The 23,387-nt window shown below is 48.4% G+C and overlaps 1 protein-coding gene across 1 annotated transcript in view; it reads right to left on the bottom strand.

Moving 5' to 3' along the window:
• Positions 1-1,240: 1,240 nt before the first annotated feature.
• The window catches only part of LOC149348604 (uncharacterized), a 172,829-nt gene continuing 150,682 nt past the window's right edge, over positions 1,241-23,387 (bottom strand). Inside the window, exons 4-8 of the mRNA XM_089541807.1 lie at positions 15,120-15,187; positions 13,806-13,887; positions 4,644-4,778; positions 2,730-2,900; positions 1,241-1,361 (exon numbers count right to left, since the gene is read on the bottom strand). Of these exons, the coding sequence (XP_089397933.1) occupies positions 1,292-1,361; positions 2,730-2,900; positions 4,644-4,778; positions 13,806-13,887; positions 15,120-15,187 (526 nt within the window). The 3' untranslated portion in view covers positions 1,241-1,291. The remainder of the gene's footprint in view (positions 1,362-2,729; positions 2,901-4,643; positions 4,779-13,805; positions 13,888-15,119; positions 15,188-23,387) is intronic.

Here is a 23,387-nt window from a genome sequence, read left to right as displayed (position 1 = left end):
ATGCGGACACACTGGGACGAATGCCGGGACGGAACACATGGCTTCAAACGTAGTGTTTTTCCTACTATAAAGGTTCGTCGCGCAGAATGCTTCAGTTTTTCGAATTAGCTCCCCGAGAAATAATGAAGGAACCAAGTCTCACATTATTTTGTCGCGCCAAATTGACAGCGCCAGCTCTGAAGTTTTTTTAGCTCTGAAACGTTTCAGGGAAACAATGAAGTTTTACTGAAAACATTTCCGTGCTTTAAAAACATGTCGCCGGCGTTTATTAGAGATCACCTCTTTGAGATCTGCGTACAAATCTAGAGTTTGCATTCGGCGAGCGCTGGGAACTATAACTGCGGGCATTCTCTGAGAGAACTTCGGGGCGCTCACTACCATTGTGGAATCAAGTCCCCCAGTCACTCTGCATTTCATGTGCGCCCACCGCCCAACTCAACTCACGAGGAAGACATCGCAGGATCAGGAGCACAGATAGCGGCCTCAGCGTCAACGCGGTCCATCACGTGACGGCCTCTTTGCAGACATCCTTGGAACCACGGCTACAGGAACCCATGCTGGTTGAAACAAGACCCACGAAGCTGATAAGGACACAGCAGGTCCGTAATGGTCTACCGCAGCACAATGCATACCGCATTGCAAGGCCGATGCATGCAGTTACTGGAAGGGGCCCGAAGCATCGGAGAAGCTGAAAAATTGTCTGATACAGGTCAATACTTTTAGGGGACGTACAGCATTCGCGGTAGTATCAACACTTGGCTCGCACGCGAATTCTATAGACGACTCCGATTAAAATGATGTGCCCATTATTGCCAAAGGGATCCGCACCAAAGAATCGTCCGGGGCATTTATTTCACACATGATGCAGACTTCGGCACGTGCACATTGCGACAGACCTAACATTTTTTTTTTCACTTATCGTGACGCTTAGACTCAAGAAAAAGCTGGTTTAACTCAAGAAAAAGACTCAAGAAAAAGAAAAAGCTGGTTTAAGGGAAGAAAAAAGATTAGAAAGATGGCCATGCCGAAAAGAGATTAGTTTGAGAGCGCTGTTCTGATGCACGGCAGGACACAGTTTGGTCTCTGAATAATTTTGGGGCGTTAATATCCGACCAAGAGCCAGGAAATAAGTCCCAGGTACTCTACACTGATTCCTGCTACTGACTTCTTGACGCATGCTGCAACTATTGCCTTTTGTTTGGTCAGCGGAACGACGGTGACTGTCGGAATGCCATACGTACGCATTTGTCGACATGCGTCCATTGGTAGCTGCTTGGAGAATGGCCGCACATCAGAGAGCCCCGCTGGCATTGGACATAAGCCGGCTGCAGGATTCTCCCGGTCTTGAGCAGACCGACAGCCTGTGGAAAGGGATGTAACGCATCATCGTAGCTTTTTCACGCATCTTTCATGCGTTTCTAGATGCAGTCGTCTCCAAAAAGCAATGTTTGTTTCGGGTAATTCTGGCTTGCGTCTGCGCCATAACAAATCGAAAAAAAAGAGTTTTGTGCAGATATTTAGGGGAGTCAAAGGGAATGTTTCGGGGATTGAAAGGATACATGCAGCAAATAGGTAATCGCGTTTAAATCCATGGGACAAATGAGTATGACAGAATGGTTTATATAGCGGATGGTGCTGTAGAAAGAAGGACTTCTTGAATCCGGTTCAAGACAGCGAGTTGTTGTCCAGTAATGCTAGCATGACTTTTGCATGGCTGGATCTTATTAAGCGATCCTTTAATGCCTCATACTGTCGTTAGCAGCCGTGTCGGCAGATGTGTCCGCGTTTCGGCGTCACTACTAAAAAACATTCAGGGGGCACTTTGGCTCTCTAAAGTGCTCCAAGGCGAACGCGTGTCCTGGCGCACTGTTTGTTTTTTTTTTCCTGCATTTTTAAAATACTTTATTTTTTATTTTCGGTTCTTTCCTTATTTTAATTTTTTCATTTCTTTTATTTTACTTACAAAACCCATGCATTCACTAGATGCGCCTTTATTCATGCTCAAACCCTGAGCTTTCGTAGCGGAGTGGTAGCGTCACCCCTTCAAATGCCAGGGGCCCTGGTTGGATTCCAGGACTTCGACACTGTTTCTCTTATAGTAGTGACGCCGAAACGCGGACACGCTAACATTCCACGTCGAATGAAACCATACACTCGTCCGTTTCGAGTTGCACGTGGGAAAGACGCTGGACGAAGTGGTGGACGAGTACAACTGGAAGCAGACGACTGCATGGTTTCATTCGACGTGGTCTCGCTCTTTACCAGCGTACCTGTGCCCTTTGCTGTTTCCGCAGCGAAGCCAGGGCTCGAAGCGGACGCTGACCTAGGCACTAGGACGAGCCTGGACCCAGCAGTACTCTGCCGGCTTTTGGAGTTTTGCCTAAACGGCACAGCTTTTTCCTTCAAAGAAGAATTTTATAAGCAGACCAGCGGCACTGCCATGGACGCCGCGATCTCGGTGACTGCTGCCAACCTGACGATCGAGGCCGTCGAAGTTAAGGCACATGTCGTTTCAAGAAAAACCAAAAGTTTTCATTCGTTACACTGACGACTCCTTCTGCATTCTGAAGACACCGCAGGTTGAAAAATTTCTGGCACACCTCAAATGAGTCGAACCTTCTATTCAGTTCACAATGAAACGAGAAGTGAGCAACACCGGCCGCAAGCAGAACACTCATGCGCGTCACCCTGCGGCGGATTTGTCAATACGAGCAGCACCGTCTCCTCACCTCGTGCTCCGCAGCTGTCTGGAGCTGGCGGCGGATGCGCTGCTTGAGGCCGCATCCGCCGAAGTGACGCAGCGGTTACACTGCCGTGACGAAGTCGGTGTAGGCTGATGGGAGTCTAACACTCCACAGGGGCATTGGGGCCACCATTGGCTTCCAAGGAAGACACCCAGACTGGAGGAGACAAAGACGAGATTTCAGAAGGCAGTGGTTAGGCATATATCGATGGGGCTGCGACGCGGCTGCAAAAGATATCGACGGTGCTGCAGGCTCTAGAGCCTGGTGTGCAGGGGTTCGAAGTCTGCGCGAAGCATGAGCGACTAAAAAGGGAAACCCTTGCAAGACAAGCAGCTTAGTCAACTCGCTGTGTGGAAGCTCAAATGGACACCCTGCAAAGCTGCAGCGCATAGGAGATACAGACGAGACAAGGATCGAAACCCAACCGCTTCGTTTTAGGAAAGGCCACCTAACTATAAGGTTGAAATACCTGAGGGCGGATAATCAGAGTGCCCACGAAGTAACGATGACAAAATACCAGCCTAGATATTTTATTGAATCATAGGAGTAGGCATTCTTTCCAAAAACATAAATAAGTAAAATAATTATGAGCACTATTTTATTGGCGCAAAGGCACCATCGGTCCATAGAGTACCATGTTTTAACTAACGTTGTTTGTCGTACGTGGGTGTCAAACACTCCTTTTCCAAAGCACAAGCCCAGTTTTCCCGGACACTGAGTAAGGAGCGTCGTCTGCTGTACGCGAGGAGATACCAAGTCCCGAACATTGCGGTCACCATTCCTTCTTTCTTCTAGCTGCAAAATATGACCTACGAAATGGGCGATGCGCTCGATATTTCGAAGCCTACGGGAAAGCAATGCGATGTGCAGAGGTTTTAAAATTCCGCCGTGATTTTCACCGTTCAGCGCCACGCGGCGTGTTGTGGCCGCAGTGCAAACTAAAAACGCTTGTCCAGATTTCCTGGGCTTGTTCGACCCCAGAGAAAGCTGAACGTTTGGTCTGGGTGAGCCCTTTTAAATCTTTGGAAAGCCGGTGGGCACAAGGCGGGCACCCGGAGGAAATAGTTAACGAAACACCACACTTCCCGCAAACGATGTGGATTCTGTAGCCACTAGGTCGCGGCGGAGACGTTTTCAAAGTAAGAAATTAATCTTTAGGCCATCTGCAACAAATATTTTCGCCGCGTAAAAAGACTCTTTTAGTTATATCAAAGGAGAAAAAAAAAAGAACAGATGACATTTCTAATAGGAGTGAGTGTGCCGAAAACCTAAAAAAAAATAGATTTTTTTGAGGCCACCAAAAAGTCAAAAAAAGGGGCGGCGGTTTCGAAGTGTCATTGACTGATTGAAAACATATTTGCGTGCTCAATATTCTTAAAACATGTGGGTGGGACTCGTAGCCCGGCAGTCCACTGGCTCTTGCTGCTGCGCTGGCCCTCGCCACCAGCCAGTGCTGACGGTCAGGATCATCGCTGAGCAGAATAGCCTCCCACTGCTCCTCTGACGGGTTTGGAATGGGGTCAACTAAGGGATTAAATTGGTATGCCCAAACATGTGGTAGAGGTTAGCGACCTCTCCACAGTGTGGTCACTGCGGAGAGTACTGTGTAGGGTACCACTGGTGTAACTTAGCTGGCGTTAGGTCTGTGTTGGTTTGTAGTCTCCTAAGGGTGTTCTCCTTTAACTTATTGAGGGGTTTATGTGTTGGGTACTTTTTTCTGGCTCTTCTGTATGGCGCGAGATTGTCAGCATACACTGCTAAACCTATTAGGTCGCGGCACCCTTCACGGTCATCAGGGGGGGGGGGGGGGGCGCCCGGTATAGACAAGGTCTCGAGTTTTCGTTCGATGGCGCCAGCTGCCAACGAACTGCGACAGAGCGAACAGCAGAACGTGCTCACCGTACGCCTCCTCTGCCGGTGGCCCTTCGCCGACCTCTCTTATCGGCGGAGGGAGCCTGTTCAGCGGAGTTCGCTCCACGGGCAATGCGAGGCGCCCGGGCCCTGGTTGGTTGGTCGCCTGTGGTTGGAGGAGGCCTGCATGGTAGGGGCGCAAGCAATTATGTGCCGCATACTGGGACCTGCCCTCGTCCCTTTACAGCTTAGCAGCGATGACCGCTCAGACCATGGCTGTGCATTTTCACTAAAGAGGCACGGTGCTTCAACACAGACACGTCTATGAGGGCCACTTTGCGAAAACTATACGGCAACATGGTTCCCCGGTGAGCGTGATGAATGCAGATCTGAATGCGATAAAGGAGGGATAAAGCTTGAGACACCCATGAATAAACTAGCCACACCTTCGTCGGCAGCCCGGTAGTACTGCCGCAGACTCAAAACACGAATGTGTGCGGAAGCGTTATATTTTCCATGTCATGCAGATCCTGTCCTGTACTCCGTGCTGTTGTGCGATAAGCGTGCTTGTGCTCGCGCACATAGCGAATGAGTTTTCTTTTCTGTTCGTATATAAGCAATCACTTCGGTGTCTGCAGGTCAGGTATTCACAATCCTTGCATCAGTTGCTGGAAGTGCAAGGACAGAAACTGCGCTCAGTTCCGCCAATCATTACTGTGGGCGTTTCCAGTTCCTCATCTGCCTTTGGATGCAGGCAGAGCGTGGCTGGCATTGCATGGCATTACTTCCATAGCTTAGAGGCCGGGACTCATAGGAGTGTCAGAAGAACAAATCCTGAAATGATAGGAAATCACGCCGTTTGTTTCTGTGGCGTCGTATCACCGCACAGCTCTTATGGAGATATTTCGTCGTCGGTCCAAGCTAAATGAAGCAGCGTTGTGCTGCTGTCGTGAAAAGTACAGATTGAACAATTTGCCCACAAGAGCAAGGTCAGTCTGCCAGGAAAAAAAAAATATTTTATGGAGTCTAGTGTATTTCACCCACTGCTCACTACCTACCTTACGGTATCGGGAAAGCGCACACTCGAAATTTCGATGCAGGGCATCACAAGTTGGCGAGACTACACCAGGAAGCTCCAGCTGCAAAATAGCAGGACTGGCTCGTTCTCGTGACCTTCCGGTTTACGACAGCACAAGTGACGAGCAACATAGCACAGTCCTTCCTTGCAACCAGCATTGAGCAATCGAACCCTGCTTTGCAGGCGCCATCTGTATCCTCAATTCAGTGCAAGCGAATAGCTAAAGGGCGAAGGGGTGGATGGCAGGCACACCTAGCTCCAGCGTCTTGTCGGTTGCTTGCGCCTTCGGCCACGGACATGGCCCGGGTCTTCGACCGCAGGCGGGTCGCCGGGCCACCTTCTTCTTGGTGTACGCTGGGCACTTGCTCCCTGCAGAGGACGGAGACAAGGAATGCCGTGGCACGTGATTTATCCCAACTGGTGCACGACGACCCTCGGCAGTTTAGCAGAGATTTGCCACAGGGCTCATTTTCTAAAGAGGTCCGTTTTATTGCGAAAACAATACTAGTTGCACTTTCAGCCCATCGCGTAGCGAGACCGGTAGCTACCAAATTAGCATACTGGATTGGATTGGACTGGATCAATCCAATCAATCACGACGGGGTCGGCCGTACCACATACTAGATAAATATAGCTGACACAACAAGCACTGAACCCGGCACCAGCAGCACAGAGCAACTGCAGAGGCAACGCGAAGGTGACACGTGAGCGCCCTCGCACCAGGAAGAAAAAAGTTCTGCCGTCACCATAGCGCAGAGTTTTACTCCCTCGATTAGCGCAAACTACTGCCGCCAGAATTCAAGAGCGAAAAGGCGGGCATCCTTTTTGGCATGCCGCGCCCGCTCCCGTAATCGGCGGTTGTGTTCGTCGCGTGGATCGCCTTCACCGATGCCATGAGGGACGAAGCACGATTAGGGCTTGTTGCTGGTGCAACGATTAACGTGACTCGCCAGTCACATGCAGTTTCCTATGTTGCCAAAGTCCACCGTCGGGTCCCTCACATTCAGGCACTCCTTCATCATCATCATCATCAGCGTGATTACACCCACTGCAGGGCAAAGGCCAATCCCATGTCTCTCCAATTAACCCTGTCCTTTGTCAGTTGTCGCCCCTGTATCCCCGCAAACTTCTTAATCTCGTCCACCCACCTAACTTTCTGCTGTCCCCTGCTACGTTTGCTTTATCTTGGAATCCAATCCGTTACCCTTAAATACCAGCGGTTATCTTGCCTTCGCATTACATGCCCTGCCCAGGCCCATTTCTTCCTCTTGATTTCAACTAAGATGTCATTAACCCGCGTTTGTTCCCTCACCCACTCCTCCCTCTTCCGATCTCTTAGCGTCACACCTATCATTTTCCTTTCCATAGCTCGCTGCGTTGTTCTTAACTTAAGCTGAACCCTCCTTGTTAGCCTCCACGTTTCTGCCCCATTGGCGAGTACCGGTAGGATACAGCTGTTGTATACTTTTCTCTTCAGGGATATTGGTAAGCTACCATTCATGAACTGAGAGAACCTGCCATATGCGCTCCACCCCATTCTTATTCTTCTAGTTATTTCCCTCTCATGATCCGGATCCGGACACTCCTTCATCGATGTCCAACAGTTGCTCCCTCTTCCAGCCGCCCAGAAATCTCGGAAGGCGAAGGATTGCAATACGCCTGGAGACCAGCTGAACTGTGTCGACTGCTTTGCTTTTAGCGCGGCGAATGAGGTCTCATCATGCACCCTTTCCCGGAAAAGAAGATGGTTCTCTGACGATTTTCTGTGCACGCTTCGGGATCGCAGTCCAGCCAGAGAACACGGGAAACTCAGGTTACGCACTTCCTCCTGAGGCTGGCAAGCAGGCAAGCACGAAGGCACAATAAGGCGGCCACACTAAAGTCTTTAGTCGCGAAACTTGCGTAATTGGAAGAAACTTGGCTGGCTTCCAGAAACGTAGAAAATCGGAACAGACGATTCGCGAAAAAGGATGACGTAATGCATGAGGAGTTTGGTGATGGCTTCTGTGATGGCAGGGGTCATCCTTAAGTGTCCAACGATTAGAATGCGCATTATTCTATTTTGAAACAGCGTTTGTTGGTTAACTGCAGCTTCACTTTCTTGCATCTTGAATTTGACTTCTTTACGATTAGGGAAATAGATGTGAATGGCCGTAATTTCTTCTACACGCCACTGCCGACTGAGCTCCAGACTAACGCACCTGTTTGGTGGTCTCGACTACGCTGGAATGGTCCCAAGAGCGAAGTATCCCGATGAGACGTCTATTATCGTTTGTTTGTGCTTTCCGAGGTGCACGGCGAAGTGCTGTCAAAACCAGACCGACAGTTGACCAATGTAGAGCGAGGCGCGTGGCGTGGGCAGCGTGGTGGTTAATGACTGCGGGCGGTTTGTGTGTGTGAGTGCGTGCGTGCGTGCATGCGTGTGCGTTCTGCGCGTGCGCTGTCTGGCTGGCTGTAGCGTCATCCCAGTGTGAAAGCACTCATACAATTGTCATAGCCGGGCAAATATCTTACTTGCGCATCTTCCTTGTGCGCCGCTCTTTGCCATTGCAACTCTGACGCCAATGTTCAGCACAGACCTTTCTTGTGCATCGCACGCTGCCGCAGCAACCGTTAAGCCAATTTTAAGCCTACGTATAGGTACTGAGTGTATCTTTCTCGTGCATCGCTAGTTGCCAAAGAAACTGCGACGCAAATCGGCGAGAATTTGGCCATGCCCACCCGGGAAATTTGACCCTGGCTGATATAGACCTAAGTTGATCCGCAACCATAATTGACCGTAGCCGACAGGATGGCGACCTCCAAATTTAGCTCGGGTCATTTCCAAGAATTTGCCCCGGGACACCCCCGAAAAAGTGGTTCGGCTCTGAGATTTGGACATACGTTGCTATGGCGTCGCTAGAGGCGTCACCATTTACGTCACTGCGCTCTCGCACGTCGCCTATCGGTTAAAGCGGAGTTAAACCCGGGCTAATTTTTAATTCTAGTGCACAGGTCTGTGAGGCAACTTTGCAGACAGCCAAAAGAAAGACCATGACCGCATCCAAAAAACCGCTGTTTTTAGCAGTGCAAGCAAAAATTCGAAATTGGCCACCTGGGTTTCCATCAGGGGTGGTGGTTACCGGAAAAAGCCATCCCGGCCACGTACCTGCGCGATATCGGAGGAGGGGCACTGGTGACGCGGTCTCCTGGTTGCCTTTGTGACGCTGCACGGGCACTTGCCAGGACGTGCTTGACGCCGGCCCTCGCCTGCTCGTGGAGCCAGGTGGCCCTCGCTTGGACACGCAAAGGTCGCCGCGCGAACTGCACTGGGCCAACACACGCAGCTCAGAAGCGAGGGCAGTCAGGCGTTACGTGTAGCTTTCATCGAAAACGGAGTGTTATTGATGTCTTGACTTTTAAAACGTAAAAAGAAGCAACCTTGAGTGATAGAGGAAACTACTGGCCGCAGTGTTAGCGAGTGTGCTCCGCTAGAGGATGCTAAGAATGCCGAAGTGACCTCTTCAGCGACTTGCACATGCTTTCGGTTGGAGTGACAAACACAGCACGCCACTGCGAAACGTTTTCGCGATTTTAAATCATCATTCTAAAAGTGTGTGAAAAGTTTATGGCAGTATTATAGGCCCAGCCTACCCGCTGCTCTGGATCACTGACATTGATATATCGGCTGCTGAGTCCAAGGTCGTTCGATCCAATCCCGTTTGTTGCGATGGCATTTCGATGTACGTGAACTGCTAAACGCCGGTGTGCTGCAGAATGTCAGCGCACTTTAATGAGACTAACGGCTCGAAACTACTTTGGACAATGCAATACGGCCGACTATAATAGTCCATGTGTAATTTTGTAACGTTAAAACCGACACGTCATATAGTACATAGGCACAGTTCAGGAGCTTTATTATAGCAAATATGTCACAAATCACGCGTACGCGAACTGCGTGTATCGCAATATTTCTTCTACGTCGTGTCCCCGCACTGTTTGTTCAATATAGTCTCGCACTGACTGGCACTACTGCGAACTATCTGCACTTGTCCTGCTGAGGGACGACCTTATGCGGACGAAGTTTGTGTGCGGACGCTTAACAAAACAAAGAAAAAAACGACGCAATGAAACCTAGAGGTCCAAGTGTTGTACTCAATTTTTATTGTTAGAAATTCATGGACCAGATCCTCAGCCTATAGCGACTAGGGCATAGGCAGCTGGCACGGCGTATAAATAATTATTCGTTCCGTGACAAATTTGTGTCTGCCCGCGGCACTACTTGCAGAAAGCCTAAAAGCGGCTACTGGCATTTTCGATTCCACAGCAAAAAGGATCGTGAATCACATCCACGCATTCGAGAGAGCGTGGTTTATGTCCTACCATTAAAACAACTAAATTTGAAGCCAGTTCGAAAGCCGCACCTAAGGCCTCCTTTTCAGCTGTCCACAATGCAGGGCCGTGATCGTGCGCTGGCCGCAGACGACCAGAAGGGACAAAAGCTAGTTACACGTCATCGCTGCTTATTTGTTAGGCACCGAAAAAACACATGACACTGTGACACCTCGCTAATCCATGGAGTCGCAGTGAAGTCGATTTCGACACATGGGCCAGACGTAGCTGGTGCGAAGAACAGGAATCGTGTGCTCTTAATTTTGCAATCTTTCAAACCTCTCAGGACTCCTTAATGAACGCCTTAGCCTCAATTGCTTCCATTTATCTAAAATGTAGCTTACTTTACAATGTCGCGAAAAGATCATTTTACCAATAAAATTGAAAAACGCTTTCACCAAGAAGGATTATTACACAGAAAGATGAAACGCATTTTGGAAGCCACAAACAGTTCGAGCCAATTGGGTTTAAATATAGGCAACTTCGAGAGTCTTGTTCATATTAAATACTGAATGCGATAGCGTTAGAACCCCCTGTCGAAAAATACTGCCCGTAGTCAGGTGTTCTCTCGATCCTCCGTGAACCGCCTGCCACGGTCGGTCGGTGCCAAAATGGAAGAAGGAAAATCCCACTCTCCTCCTGTAGAGGAGAGGAGCCTGTTATGCATAGCGGTAGAGGGACTGCCACGGTCGGTCAGTGCCAAAATGGAAGAAGGGAAATCCCACTCTCCTCTTGTAGAGGAGAGGAGCCTGTTATGCATAGCGGTAGAGGGACTGCACCGGTCGGTCGGTGGCAGAATGGAAGAAGGGAAATCCCACTCTCCTCCTGTAGAGGAGAGGAGCCTGTTATGCATAGTGGTAGAGGGACTGCCACGGTCGGTCGGTGCCAGAATGGAAGAAGGGAAATCCCACTCTCCTCCTGTAGAGGAGAGGAGCCTGTTATGCATAGCGGTAGAGGGACTGCCACGGTCGGTCGGTGCCAAAATGGAAGAAGGGAAATCCCACTCTCCTCTTGTAGAGGAGAGGAGCCTGTTATGCATAGCGGTAGAGGGACTGCCACGGTCGGTCGGTGCCAGAATGGAAGAAGGGAAATCCCACTCTCCTCCTGTAGAGGAGAGGATCCTGTTATGCATGGCGGTAGAGGGACTGCCACGGTCGGTCGGGGCCAAAATGGAAGCAGGGAAATCCCACTCTCTTCTTGTAGAGGAGATGAGCCTGTTACGCATAGCGATAGAGGGACTGCCACGGTCGGTCGGTGCCAGAATGGAAGAAGGGAAATCCCACTCTCCTCCTGTAGAGGAGAGGAGCCTGTTATGCATAGCGGTAGAGGGATTGCCATGGACGGTCGGTGCCAAAATGGAAGAAGGGAAATCCCACTCTCCTCTTGTAGAGGAGAGGAGCCTGTTATGCATAGCGGTAGAGAGACTGCCACGGTCGGTCGGTGCCAGAATGGAAGAAGGGAAATCCTACTCTCCTCCTGTAGAGGTGAGGATCCTGTTATGCATAGCGGTAGAGGGACTGCCACGGTCGGTCGGTGCCAAAATGGAAGGGAAATCCAACTCTCCTCTTGTAGAGGAGAGGAGCCTGTTATGCATAGCGGTAGAGGGACTGCCACGGTCGGTGTGTGCCAGAATGGAAGAAGGGAAATCCCACTCTCCTCCTGTAGAGGAGAGAAGCCTGTTATGCAAAGTGGTAGAGGGACTGCCACGGTCGGTCGGTGCCAGAATGGAAGAAGGGAAATCCCACTCTCCTCCTGTACAGAAGAGGAGCCTGTTATGCATAGCGGTAGAGGGACTGCCACGGTCGGTCGGTGCCAGAATGGAAGAAGGGAAATCCCACTCTCCTCCTGTAGAGGAGAGGAGCCTGTTATGCATAGCGGTAGAGGGACTGCCACGGTCGGTCGGTGCCAGAATGGAAGAATGGAAATCTCACTCTCCTCCTGTAGAGGAGAGGAGCCTGTTATGCATAGCGGTAGAGGTACTGCCACGGTCGGTCGGTGCCAGAATGGAAGAAGGGAAATCCCACTCTCCTCCTGTAGAGGAGAGGAGCCTGTTATGAATAGCGGTAGAGGGACTGCCACGGTCGGTAGGTGCCAGAATAGAAGAAGGGAAATCCCACTCTCCTCCTGTAGAGGAGAGGAGCCTGGTATGCATAGCGGTAGAGGGACTGCCACGGTCGTTCGGTGCCAGAAAGGAAGAAGGGAAATCCCACTCTCCTCCTGTAGAGGAGAGGAGCCTGTTATGCATAGCGGTAGAGGTACTGGCACGGTCGGTCGGTGCCAAAATGGAAGAAGGGAAATCCCACTCTCCTCTTGTAGAGGAGAGGAGCCTGTTATGCATAGCGGTAGAGGGACTGCCACGGTCGGTCGGTGCCAGAATGGAAGAAGGGAAATCCCACTCTCCCCCTGTAGAGGAGAGGAGCCTGTTATGCATAGCAGTAGAGGGATGGACATATTAGTTTTCATTTCTTGCCTTCCATCCTCTCTGTTTTTTTTTCCACTGAGGTTCCTCTAGACATTTATGCCTGTAATTTCTAATTTTGCGGGTGTATTGTTTCAGAGTTTTTGTTGAATTTCCAGGGCAAGAACGAGAGGAAGGCTTCCCCTCTAAAGTCTTTCTGAAAAGTAGTAAAAATTCCTTTGTACTTCAATTTTATTTCCGAAACCCTTTTTTATTGCACATGCGTCGCTCGCGGAGTAACTGTTGCGCAAAGTACATTATTTTCTCATGTTTGAACAACTACAGCTGCTTTTATAAAAAAACACTGCTCAGTACAGCTAACCTAAATCTGGAGCCTAATTGACTTCGATTCTTTTTATTGATTACTTGAAGCAGCTAACCTAATCCTATTTGTCCAAGCAAGATGATCACAACTACCAAGAAAAAAATTCCAGGCAGGAGCCATGTTTTCTCATACAAAGGCTGAAATTGATTTTGAAAGAAATGTACTCGAAAGAAGTATAAATTTCTAAGCGGCTCACCCTTGTTTTATCACACGAAAGTACAAACTTGATTTTAAAACAAACCTACTAGAAACGCCAGGCACCGATGCATAGAAACCTTGTGCATGAATGCTTTTCGCGTTTATTTACGAAAGCCGCCATAAAACAAATCCCCCTTTGACATTAGTCGTGAAAAAGGCATTGAAAGACATTTAAAAAAAGTGTGGTAGTAAGATTTTTTAAAATCTTTTTCGTGGCGGCGCAGTTTTCGGGAATCGAAATTCACCCTCCGTCCTATTCACAGCTTTTTTCCCCCTGTTGTGGTTCATAGAACGCTCAAAGCTCGGTGCCTCTCTTCCAGCCGCAATCTGCGAACCGTCGTGGTCAACGTCATCATACTGCCTTTTTTACGCATTTTGACTTTATTCCTCAAGGCATCTCCATCGAGCCAATTTGTACGTAATTGGCCGGGCTTCCAACCTTGTGCAGTAGCGTTTGATACGCCAATAATTTTATAGTTCTTTTCGGCCGCCTCTGTGTGCCAGGAGCGCGTGCTCCTGGCGCTCGCCTTAACTGTAACAAGAAAAGCGTTCAAGATAGAGTTTATTTTAACAACTTAAACATATTTAGCAATCTTAACAACTTCGATGAGCAAGTGCTAATTTGTACGCTAGTTTTTTTTTTTTCTACGCGAACGCCAACAAAACTGTCTACCATAAGCAAGCTACACCTATCTTTTTTTAGTCCCCGTCTTAGGTTAGTTGAGTAGCCCCCATACGCGTGAGTGAAAATCTTTAATGGCCCGAAGGTGGTGTGCTTACCTATTGCCTTGGACAGGTGAGCATGTTGCCCTGAACCTCTTCGCAATCGTCAGCGTTCCAAAAAATTCGCTCAGGTCGAGGGCTGCAAAGGCAGTTAAACATAAGGGCATTGCTATTAGTTCTGACCTTGGCACCGGCAATAGGGATAGATATCAGTGCAAGAAATTACTACCGTAGCTACTCCACACAGCTGCTTGTAGTCATAGACGACGCACGTATACCAGCGCGTACGCGGAGACAATCTTAACAGGAAATCTTTAATCAACTTACGAAGGTGATCCTTCCATGCGTTTTTGCCAAATCAAATGAAAAAGACGATTTGTTAGTGGTTTGCTTTGGAGAATTATATTCAAATGCAATAGCATTCACGGCAATCGATCTTGAATTGTTCATTAATTTGAAGGGACACTCAGCACAAAAAGAAGTTGGCTGTGTCGATAGACACCTGCATTCTAATGAAACTCAGGCTACTTTCACTAAATACATAGTTAACTCAACTCGGTAAAAAAAAATGAAATAGGTGTGGTTAGCGTGGTCCTATTTTGCGCGTAAAATGCGGTGCGCCTAAACAGTTTTTTGGTCGCAGATCCCAGGGGCAAAACTACGCCGACATTCGCGTCTAAAAAGAGATGACTGGGTGCTCTTTCGTGCAGAGCGACAAGTTTTATCCGAATGGCAGAAAAATGTGTAGAAACACATTTCTTACCAATAAATGCGTCCATTGCTGCCGCAAAAACAATGACATCGCGAGAAAGGGCCATAGAATTGGTGTTTACTGAGGGCAGACATTTTTTGAAGTGGTCCTTACTCTCCCATCAAATCTTTACCTTTGGTGATTATTGCATAATCACCTACTGGTACTTTTTCTTGGTGCGTGTATCACACCCTTGCGACGCATACATCGTGAGTACTCACCGCAGTGCATCTGCTGAGAACTTTCGGCCAGAGTAAATGCAACGAGCTGCGACGCCCTCTGACTCTGCTCCTTGAAGCAGTAAGGCTAACAATGAGCGGATTCGGCTAGAGATAAAGCTTTTCGTTGGAAATTGGGAACTATGAGCTATTTGGAGACTATGACTATGAAGTGACTATGCGCCGCGGGGTCATTTCCCTTCATCCTTCGCAATTTTCTACCTCTGCTTCAAATGGCCGCCATTTCAGTCACAAATGCGCGATCTTGGAGCTGCGCTATTTTCCATCTTGCTTCCGAAAGTCATGCGTAATGATGCCGCGATCAATCCCGTAATTATTAACGTGGTACCGTGCAACTCGACGGCACGACAAATGCGACTGGCGAAGCTCCACGGCACTCACGTCTGGCAGGCTCACTGGGCTGCCTCCTCTCCACCTTCTTCTCCTTGTTTCCCTTCGCAGCGTGGTTCCTGCAAGAAAGCGCTCGAGTAAGGGGACTGTTACTCCGAAAGCACTTGAATTTTTCACCTGATTCGGGCGCTAGAGCGAATTGGTTTACATAATTTATCGTTATGAAAAGCACTGTGGGTACAAGAGTTATACAATAAAGAGGCTGTGCCGACTTCATCAAACAGACGATCATACATGCGTGAGAAGTACCGTACGTATCAAAAAGGATGCTCTTAATTCATCATTCGAAAGCCAGAGATGTGGTACAACCGTTATCTTTATTATCGTTTCCTTCAGAACTTTTCTTAGCGTTACAATGGGCGCAGTTTGATATCTCGTAACAGGTTTTCTGCTACAGTAGCCGCTAAATATCGCGGATAATCAAGCACATAACGGCACTCTGCTTGCTTGTGAAAGCTATTGTGATGGCTTCATGACTCCATGACATTTCCGAAAGATTTCAAAAGCACAACGTGGCGGTGCCCTATTTAAAAATCTCGGAATAAGCTTATGAAAATTGGGCCCAGTCTTTTCGCAAGAAACTAGCCAAGGCGCACAGAAATACTGCCTTTGGATAGCTTCTTGTAAACAGCAGTATTTAGGTCCGATAGAACGACTAGCTCACCCTGCTGCAACCGCCGCGGTGGCGCAGTGATTACGGCGCTCGGCTGCTGACCCGAAAGACGCGGGTTCGATCCCGGCTGCGGCGGCCGAATTTCGATAAAGGCGAAATTCCAGAGGCCCGTGTACTGTGCGATGTCAGTGCACGTTAAGGAACCCCAGGTGGTCGAAATTTCCCGAGCCCTTCAGTGAACTACGGCGTCCCTGATAGGCTCAGTTGCTTCGGAACGTTAAACCCCAATAAACCAATCAATCACCACCCTGCTGCAGAAAGGCAAAAGTGTGATTCTCTTGTCTTGCCCGAGTATACTTACTCGTTTTCAAAAACAGTCGGCTACTCGTACGCACGACGGCGCTGCTAGCGATGGCGCATGGCCATTGTGAGCATACGTCGAACGACGACGAGATTTGCCTCTTCGCAAGTGTAACGTGTTTTAGGGGGCGCCACTAAGTAACTAGTATGGCTGCTCGAGAGATGATCAGGCAGCCGCGCAAGCCTAGTGCTATGCTGCGCTATCTCAGTCTGCATTGAAATGTCCGCGCAATCAACTTCTTTTCTAGCACTGGGAAGCATCATGTCCCACGTTAGTGTAACTGAGACTGTGCTGCTTTGCAACGCTGAATAACCTCTCAGTGCGGGTCATGCTGTTCGCTGCGGCGTTAAAAACATGCATGATATCTGCCACGGCGGAGGCCCTCAGTGCACACATACATCATAGGTGAGGCGGAAACCACACGACGCGGGTGTGACTGGTATCGTGGGCACACAACATCCGACTCTGACGATTCGCGGCAGTTGGTGTGACATGTTCGGAGGCGTCTCTAATCACGAAATAGAAATGGCGCGGGGAAACGCACGTCACCTGCGCGAGGCAAATACAACGGCCAAAATCACGGCAGCCGGGCGAAGTGCCTTGACGAGCTAGTGTCAACAAATTTCTTTCGGCGATCTTTCGAACAGCAGCAAAGAAAGAAACGCTTCCCAAAACTGGTCGAAGCGGTTACAGTAAAGCTGTAGAAAAGTGAGCACTCTCAGAACTGTTTTCTTTCCGCGACTAAGTTGAAAACAGCTCCATATAGTTTTTTTTTTGACATCGTGTCTCCAAAGAACAAACAGGGATGGTCAAAAATGTTTAACGCTTCTCCAATCCTCGAGTGCTCTCGGAGAACAGATTTAAGGTGTCGCAGTGCGGCAATTAGCGCAGTTAGTACGTGTATACTTCGACGTCGCAGCCACTGGCCACGTTTTCCCCCTTACTCCAGAACACACTCCGTCTGATCTGGCAAGAATAGTGGTCTTGGCACAACGACAAAGCTCAAATACAAAGTAGCAGAGGTGCTTGCAAAGCGAATTTCGACCCCATGATTTTTTCCGGGGCTGCACCTGCGGGAAGAGCTTCTCACTACCATCAATCGTGAATAATTACACACGCAAACACCTTTTAGCATTGAGTGTTTGAAAATCAGAGCTGCTGCGGGCCGCACCTACTAAAACTTCGATGCTACAAATGCTAGCAGCTTCCCGTAGCGACCCCACAGATATGTCTCCGCAAGATTTTGTTCGCAATTCGTGTTTACGGCGGAGCCGGCACCTACTGAGTGCGTGCCCTTCACAGAATGAATCGCTGAGGAAAAAAAAATTAACACCTGTAGGGTCAAGTTGTCGCCGCTGGTAAAGATTTTCGTGAAGGCTTCAACACGATTTACGTCAGAGAAAATCAATGCTCACCGGAGGGGGGAGTGCTTTAGAAGAAATCGTTGAGGCTCAAATGAGCATTGCAAGCCACCGTGGCCTAGCTCACATACTTTCCACTGCGAGGCTTGAATATGCGATACGGCTGCTGACCATGAATCCAATGCGGTTACTGACCGTGAATGCGCAGAAATATTTAACAATGCATTTGCATCTGTTTTCACGAGTGAATTTGACACGCCTTCACAGTTACCATCGCTCAACACAGAAGCCATCATGACAGCTATCACATTCTACGCAGATGGTATCGCTTCCATAGTTAATAACATGAATCTCTCATCATCAGCTGGTATGGACATGATTAATACAAAACTGCTGAAAAATGTAAAATCAATATGTGCAGTTTACTTTGATTTTTTCGCTGTCCCTCTCTTCAGGGATCATTCCAGATGACTGGACAACGGGGAAGGTCGTTCCAGTCTACCAATCATGGAACAGAGACTCCGCCATGAATTATCGCCCCATTTCATTAACTAGCGTACGCTGCAAAATCAAGGAATATGTCATCTACTCTCAAATTATAAACTTCTTAGACTCAAACCATTTTCTTCCATTCTTCACATCATGGCTTTCGTAAGGGCCTGTCTTGTGAAACCCAATTAGCGTTGTTCCTTCACGACTTGACATAATCTTGACCGTAACATACAGACTGATGCCATCTTTTTTGATTTTGCGAAAGCTTTTGATACAATTACTCATCGCCGTTTATTTGTAAAACTTGCTCGGCTGAACTTACATCCTAACATACTGCAATGGATTGAGCAGTTTCTCACTAATCGTTCTCAATTAGTCTTCGTTAACGGCCACCTGTCTAACAGCCTCCCGGTTACATCAATCATTCCGCAAGGATCGGTACTTGGTTAGTTACTCTTCTTAATATATATATTAATGCATTACCTGACCACGTTTCCTGCAGTATTTAATAATCTTTGACGACTGTGTTATTTACTCCACTATTATAACTCTCGTGATCAACTTAGTCTTCACACTGATCTCAACCGCGTACTTAAAGGTGCACTTAAGAGGATTCTGAACTTGTCTTTTTGGCGCAGGAACTCGATCCACACGTTATTAGCATTCTTAGAAACTGCGACTTATTGCCCTGTGTGGCCGATTTCCCTAATTAAATCGAATTAACGTCCAGCTGCCGCCCTTATTTTTTGAATTCTTCCCTTACGGTGGGCGGAGTCGACCAACGCGTGAAGTGCCTTTAAGCCAGCTCCGTGGAGGCTTTGCTTTCGCTTTGTTTTGTTTTTTTAGGTTTCCATGAATAAATAGTTTCATTCACAGATATATCCGAAAAATAAGCCCGCAGAAATAAAAATACGCGCGGACTATTTGCTACTACGGACTACTACGTATTACTCCGCCGAGAGCAGAGCGGCAAGCCGCCACGGGACTGGGTGAAAGGCACTCCACGCGTTGGTCGGCTCCGCCCACCGTACGGGGGAGAATTAGAAAAAAAAGGCGGGAGCCGGACGTTACTTCGATTTAATTAGGGAAATCGGCCAGACAGGGCAATAAAACGAAACTTCTAAGAAAGCTGGGAACATGTAGGTCTAGTTCCCGCGGCAAAAAGAAAGTTCAGATTCCTCTTCAGTGCACCTTTAATTGGTGTAACAACTGGCTGATGTCCCTGAATCCTAATGAATGCAAACTCCTATCCTTCTCTCGTCGCCATGGCCCGCATCGCTTCCAATATTTCATTTCTAACACCTCGATTGAATCAGTATCATCTTATAAGTATCTAGGGGTCAGCTTGTCTTGTGATTTATCTTGGCGCACCCATATTGGCAACATCATTTCAGCATCGAATAAAACATTCAGTTTTCTCAAACGCCATCTCCACCTTTACCCTCTACACGTAAAATTACTCGCGTATAAATCGTTTATCAGACTAAAATTAGAATATGTCTCTTCCATATGGAGCCCGCACCAAACTTACTTAAATGCATTAGAAGCTGTCCAAAAGCATCCCACTCGATTCAGCCACTCTTCATACTCATATGGCATCAGCATTTCTTCATTGAAAGCATTATCTGGACTTCGCCCCTTTCGTTCCCTCGTCGCATTGCAAGTCTCACCCTTTATCACAAATTATTTCATTCTTCACTCAATCAGTCACCGTATATCACAGTTGCAGCACGCATATCTCATCGTACCAGTCATCACCTACAAGCTTCCCGGACGCCATCGCATACTGCCACCTTTTCTGCTTCACTTTTCTTTCGAGCAACAACGGACTGGAACGGCGTATACCCCGTGACATGGTCAACATGCCTACATCTCCTACTTTTCAAGAACATATAACCGACCACCTTCAGTGCTAAATATTATTCGCTGTTTTGTTTGCTCATTTCATTAAAATCGCATCCCTTATGTAATACTCCCGATACAAGGGGGCCTTTAAGGAAAATAAACTGAACTGAACTGAACGTCCTTAGGTTAGAATCTAGATACAATGTATGCACGTTTAGATTGCCTTTTACCAGACAGTTCGAGTGCTTCACGCTCGCCGCTTGCGTTGGCTGCTGCTAAGACCGAGAGTAATAGCTATCCACATAAGCCTCTAGTGTGAAAAGGTTGACGTTTTTTAGCAGAACTAGATAAATACAATTTCTAAGTTTGGCAGTGCGCTCATTATTTTTTCTCGTCGCTTGTTTCTGGTGCATATCTCGTGTCCACAGTAGGCATTCGGTTCGAGATCAAATGCGAATGAGTTTGCCAAACTCATTCGATGGTGAATGACTTTCGAACCTAATGACATTAAATGTTCCCTTGTAGCAGCCGATTAATGGCATTAGGAGCCAATGCCACTCGATGAGAAGGACATTAAATTTGGTAGTATGACAGGGGTATTAGTATCTCTCTTCGCGTTGTTCACTAACTCATCAGCAGCCTGACTACGCCCACTGCAGGGCAAAGGCCTCTCCTATGTCTCTCCAATTAACCCTGTCTTTTGCCAGCAACGGCCACCCTATCCCCGCAGAGTTCGTAATCTCATCCGCCCACCTAACTTTCTGCCGCCCCCAGCTACGCTTGCCTGCTCTTGGAATCCACTCCGTTACGCTTAAGGACCAGCGGTTATCTCACCTTCGCATTACATGCGCTGCCCAAGCCCGTTTCTTCCTCTTTATTTCGACTAGGATGTCATTAACACGCATTTTTTCCCTCACCCTCTGCCCACCTGCCTCTTAACAATACACCTATCATTTTTCTTTGGATAGTTAAAAATTCGAAGCAACTGCTCTGAATTCAGTAATTGCTTCGCTTGGCTTTAGCGACTGCTGTAATTGGGACACACCATCAATCCCTGCAATTCAGGGTCAGCAACCGGAAGGCTAGAAGCTGCCACGCCTCATAACAGACTTGCATCGTCTTCGAACGTCCCACACTCCCTTGAGGAACGAACGGGGATAGCACGCATAACGTGCACTCCCAAATGCAGACTGAATTCGCGCTATCTCGCAGTGTGCTGGCGACATGAAGACCCCTCGATCCTCACCTTCAGTGTCCCAGCAGTCCTGTTCCGGTGCGCAGGTGACTTCGCCAGGCGACTGCTGGAGGGTGCGGCGGCCATCTGGCTACGTTTTGGCTTCCGAGAAGGGCACCCAGTCTGAGTGAGAGAAGATATGCTAAACATAATAAACGCAGGAAAATACAGGCACGAAACATCGGCCGGGATCGAACCCGCGTCTTTCGGCTCAGCACCCGAGCGCCGTAACCACTGAGCCACCGCGGCGGAGCGATAGCAATCTTTGTGATTGTCACAGATGCGGTCTGCACATACAAATATATATTGTATACTTTAGGAGTGTACACCTTTCTTTGAGTCTTAAAAATTGAAAGTGATGTTGGTATGCGCTACCCGTTCATGCTTGCAGTATTAATTCTCAACTTAGGGAGCAGACTGCTTTATTGATAGCGTTTCGCGCAAGCAGTATGTGACTTCGGAGACATAGAACGATTCTCCCTAGTTTGCGCAGGATTACCCGAGTACTGTATTCGTCGCCGCAGATGCAGGGAGATGCGGGAGAGCTAAATTGGAGCGTCTCAGCAGGCAGCCCAATACGATTGGGATGTGAAAATGGGTGCGTTTTCCGACGTACAGATTTTTCAACAAAACTCGCCTAGATGTCGCCATGTTGAGTGCATAGACTCAAGCAGAGAGAAGTCCAGGCAACCCTCCAAGAACATTCTCGTCATGATAGCAATCTTTGGTTTGGTTTGGTTTATTCGGGTTTAACGTCCCAAAGGGACTGAGGCTATGAGAGACGCCGCAGTGAAGGGCTCCGGAAATTTCGACCACCTGGGGTTCTTTAACGTGCACTGACATCGCACAGCACACGGGCCTCTAGAATTTTGCCTTCAACAAATTCAGCCGCCGCGGCCGGGATCGAACCCGCGTCTTTCGGGTCAGCACCCGAGAGCCGTAACCACTGAGCCACCGCGGCGGGGCGATAGCAATCTTTGTGATTGTCACAGATAGTGTGCGATAAAATGTTGCCGTGGAAAAAATTTCATCACTGAGGTGCAATTGGTTATTTAAAAGCGAAAAAACACACTTAGACGTCAAAATAGCTACGGACGTCGATAGAGTACATGATCATCAGAACAGCCACGAACGTCGATCTAGTATGTGGATGTTTTGCTTTCGCGTTGTTCCAATGCGGGTCGCCGCAGTGATTTCGAAGTTTTTTGCGAACAAATTCCGTGAGTACCAGCCAAACGCATTTCAGCCTGAACTTTTCTCAGCGTTCTTGCTATAATGGTGAAGATATGCGGTAGCTTCGTGCCCTTAGACACCTGTTCTCTTCCAACTTCGTCGAAATTCGCTAAGTGTTGCCCCCTTCGCTCAATCTTATTCAGCATTTAATGAAAATGGTCTGTATCAGGCGCTTTGACGCTAAAATTATTGATGAAATGAGGAATGCAGTCTCAGCCGAGATCTCTTCAAAAGGAAAGGCGGGTCACTATTTGTTACATAGCTGTGCCGGCGGAGTTTGAGCCACCAACAGAATAGGGCAAACCAAATTGGAATGTTTGGTATATGGTTCATGGGGGTTTAACGTCCCAAAGCGACTTAGGCTATGAGGGACGCCGTAGTTAACGGTTTCGGAAAATTAGACCACCTGGCGTTGCGCATGGGGTTGTGAACGTGCATTCACATCGCACAGTACACGGGCCTCTAAAATTTCGTCTGTATCGAAATTGGACCGCGGCGGCGGAATAGAACCGACGCCTTTTTGGTCAGCAGTCAAGTGCCATAACCACTGAGCCAGTTCTATGCTTTAAAAACCTGCCGCCGTTGTCTGTTACACAGGTCACCTCTTTGGGATCTGCGTCCAAATCCAAAGTTCTTGTATTCCGCGTGCGGTAAGAACTACAACTGCGGGCATTCTGTGCGATAGCTTTGCCGCGCTCACAATCATTGTGGATTCGCTCCAGTCTTCCCATCGCTCTGCATTTGATGTGCGTCCACCGCCCTACTCACCAGGAAGACATCGCAGAATCAGGTGCACAGATAGCAGCTTCAGTGCAGACGCGGGCATACATGTGGCGGCCTCTTTGAGACATTCTTGGAACCACGGCTTCTGGAACCTGGGGATAAAGGAATATGTTCCCCAGTCATGGTTCTCACCTGTGTGCGTACCCGCAGCATTCAAAACAGACTAGCATAGATTAGACAATGAAATGTTACTATATGCTAGTTGAAACAAAACCCACGATGTCGATAAACACACAGGAGGCAATGCTGTAAGGGTCCGTTATGGTCTCAGCGTACTGCATACCGTATTGCAAGGCAGATGCACGCAGATACTGGAAGAGGCCGGAAGCATCCGAAA

The sequence above is a fragment of the Amblyomma mixtum genome, chromosome 4, assembly GCF_055824585.1.
Source record: "Amblyomma mixtum isolate Tamu chromosome 4, ASM5582458v1, whole genome shotgun sequence".
Lineage (NCBI taxonomy): Eukaryota > Metazoa > Arthropoda > Arachnida > Ixodida > Ixodidae > Amblyomma > Amblyomma mixtum.
This window is presented reverse-complemented; position numbering and strand designations above follow the sequence as displayed.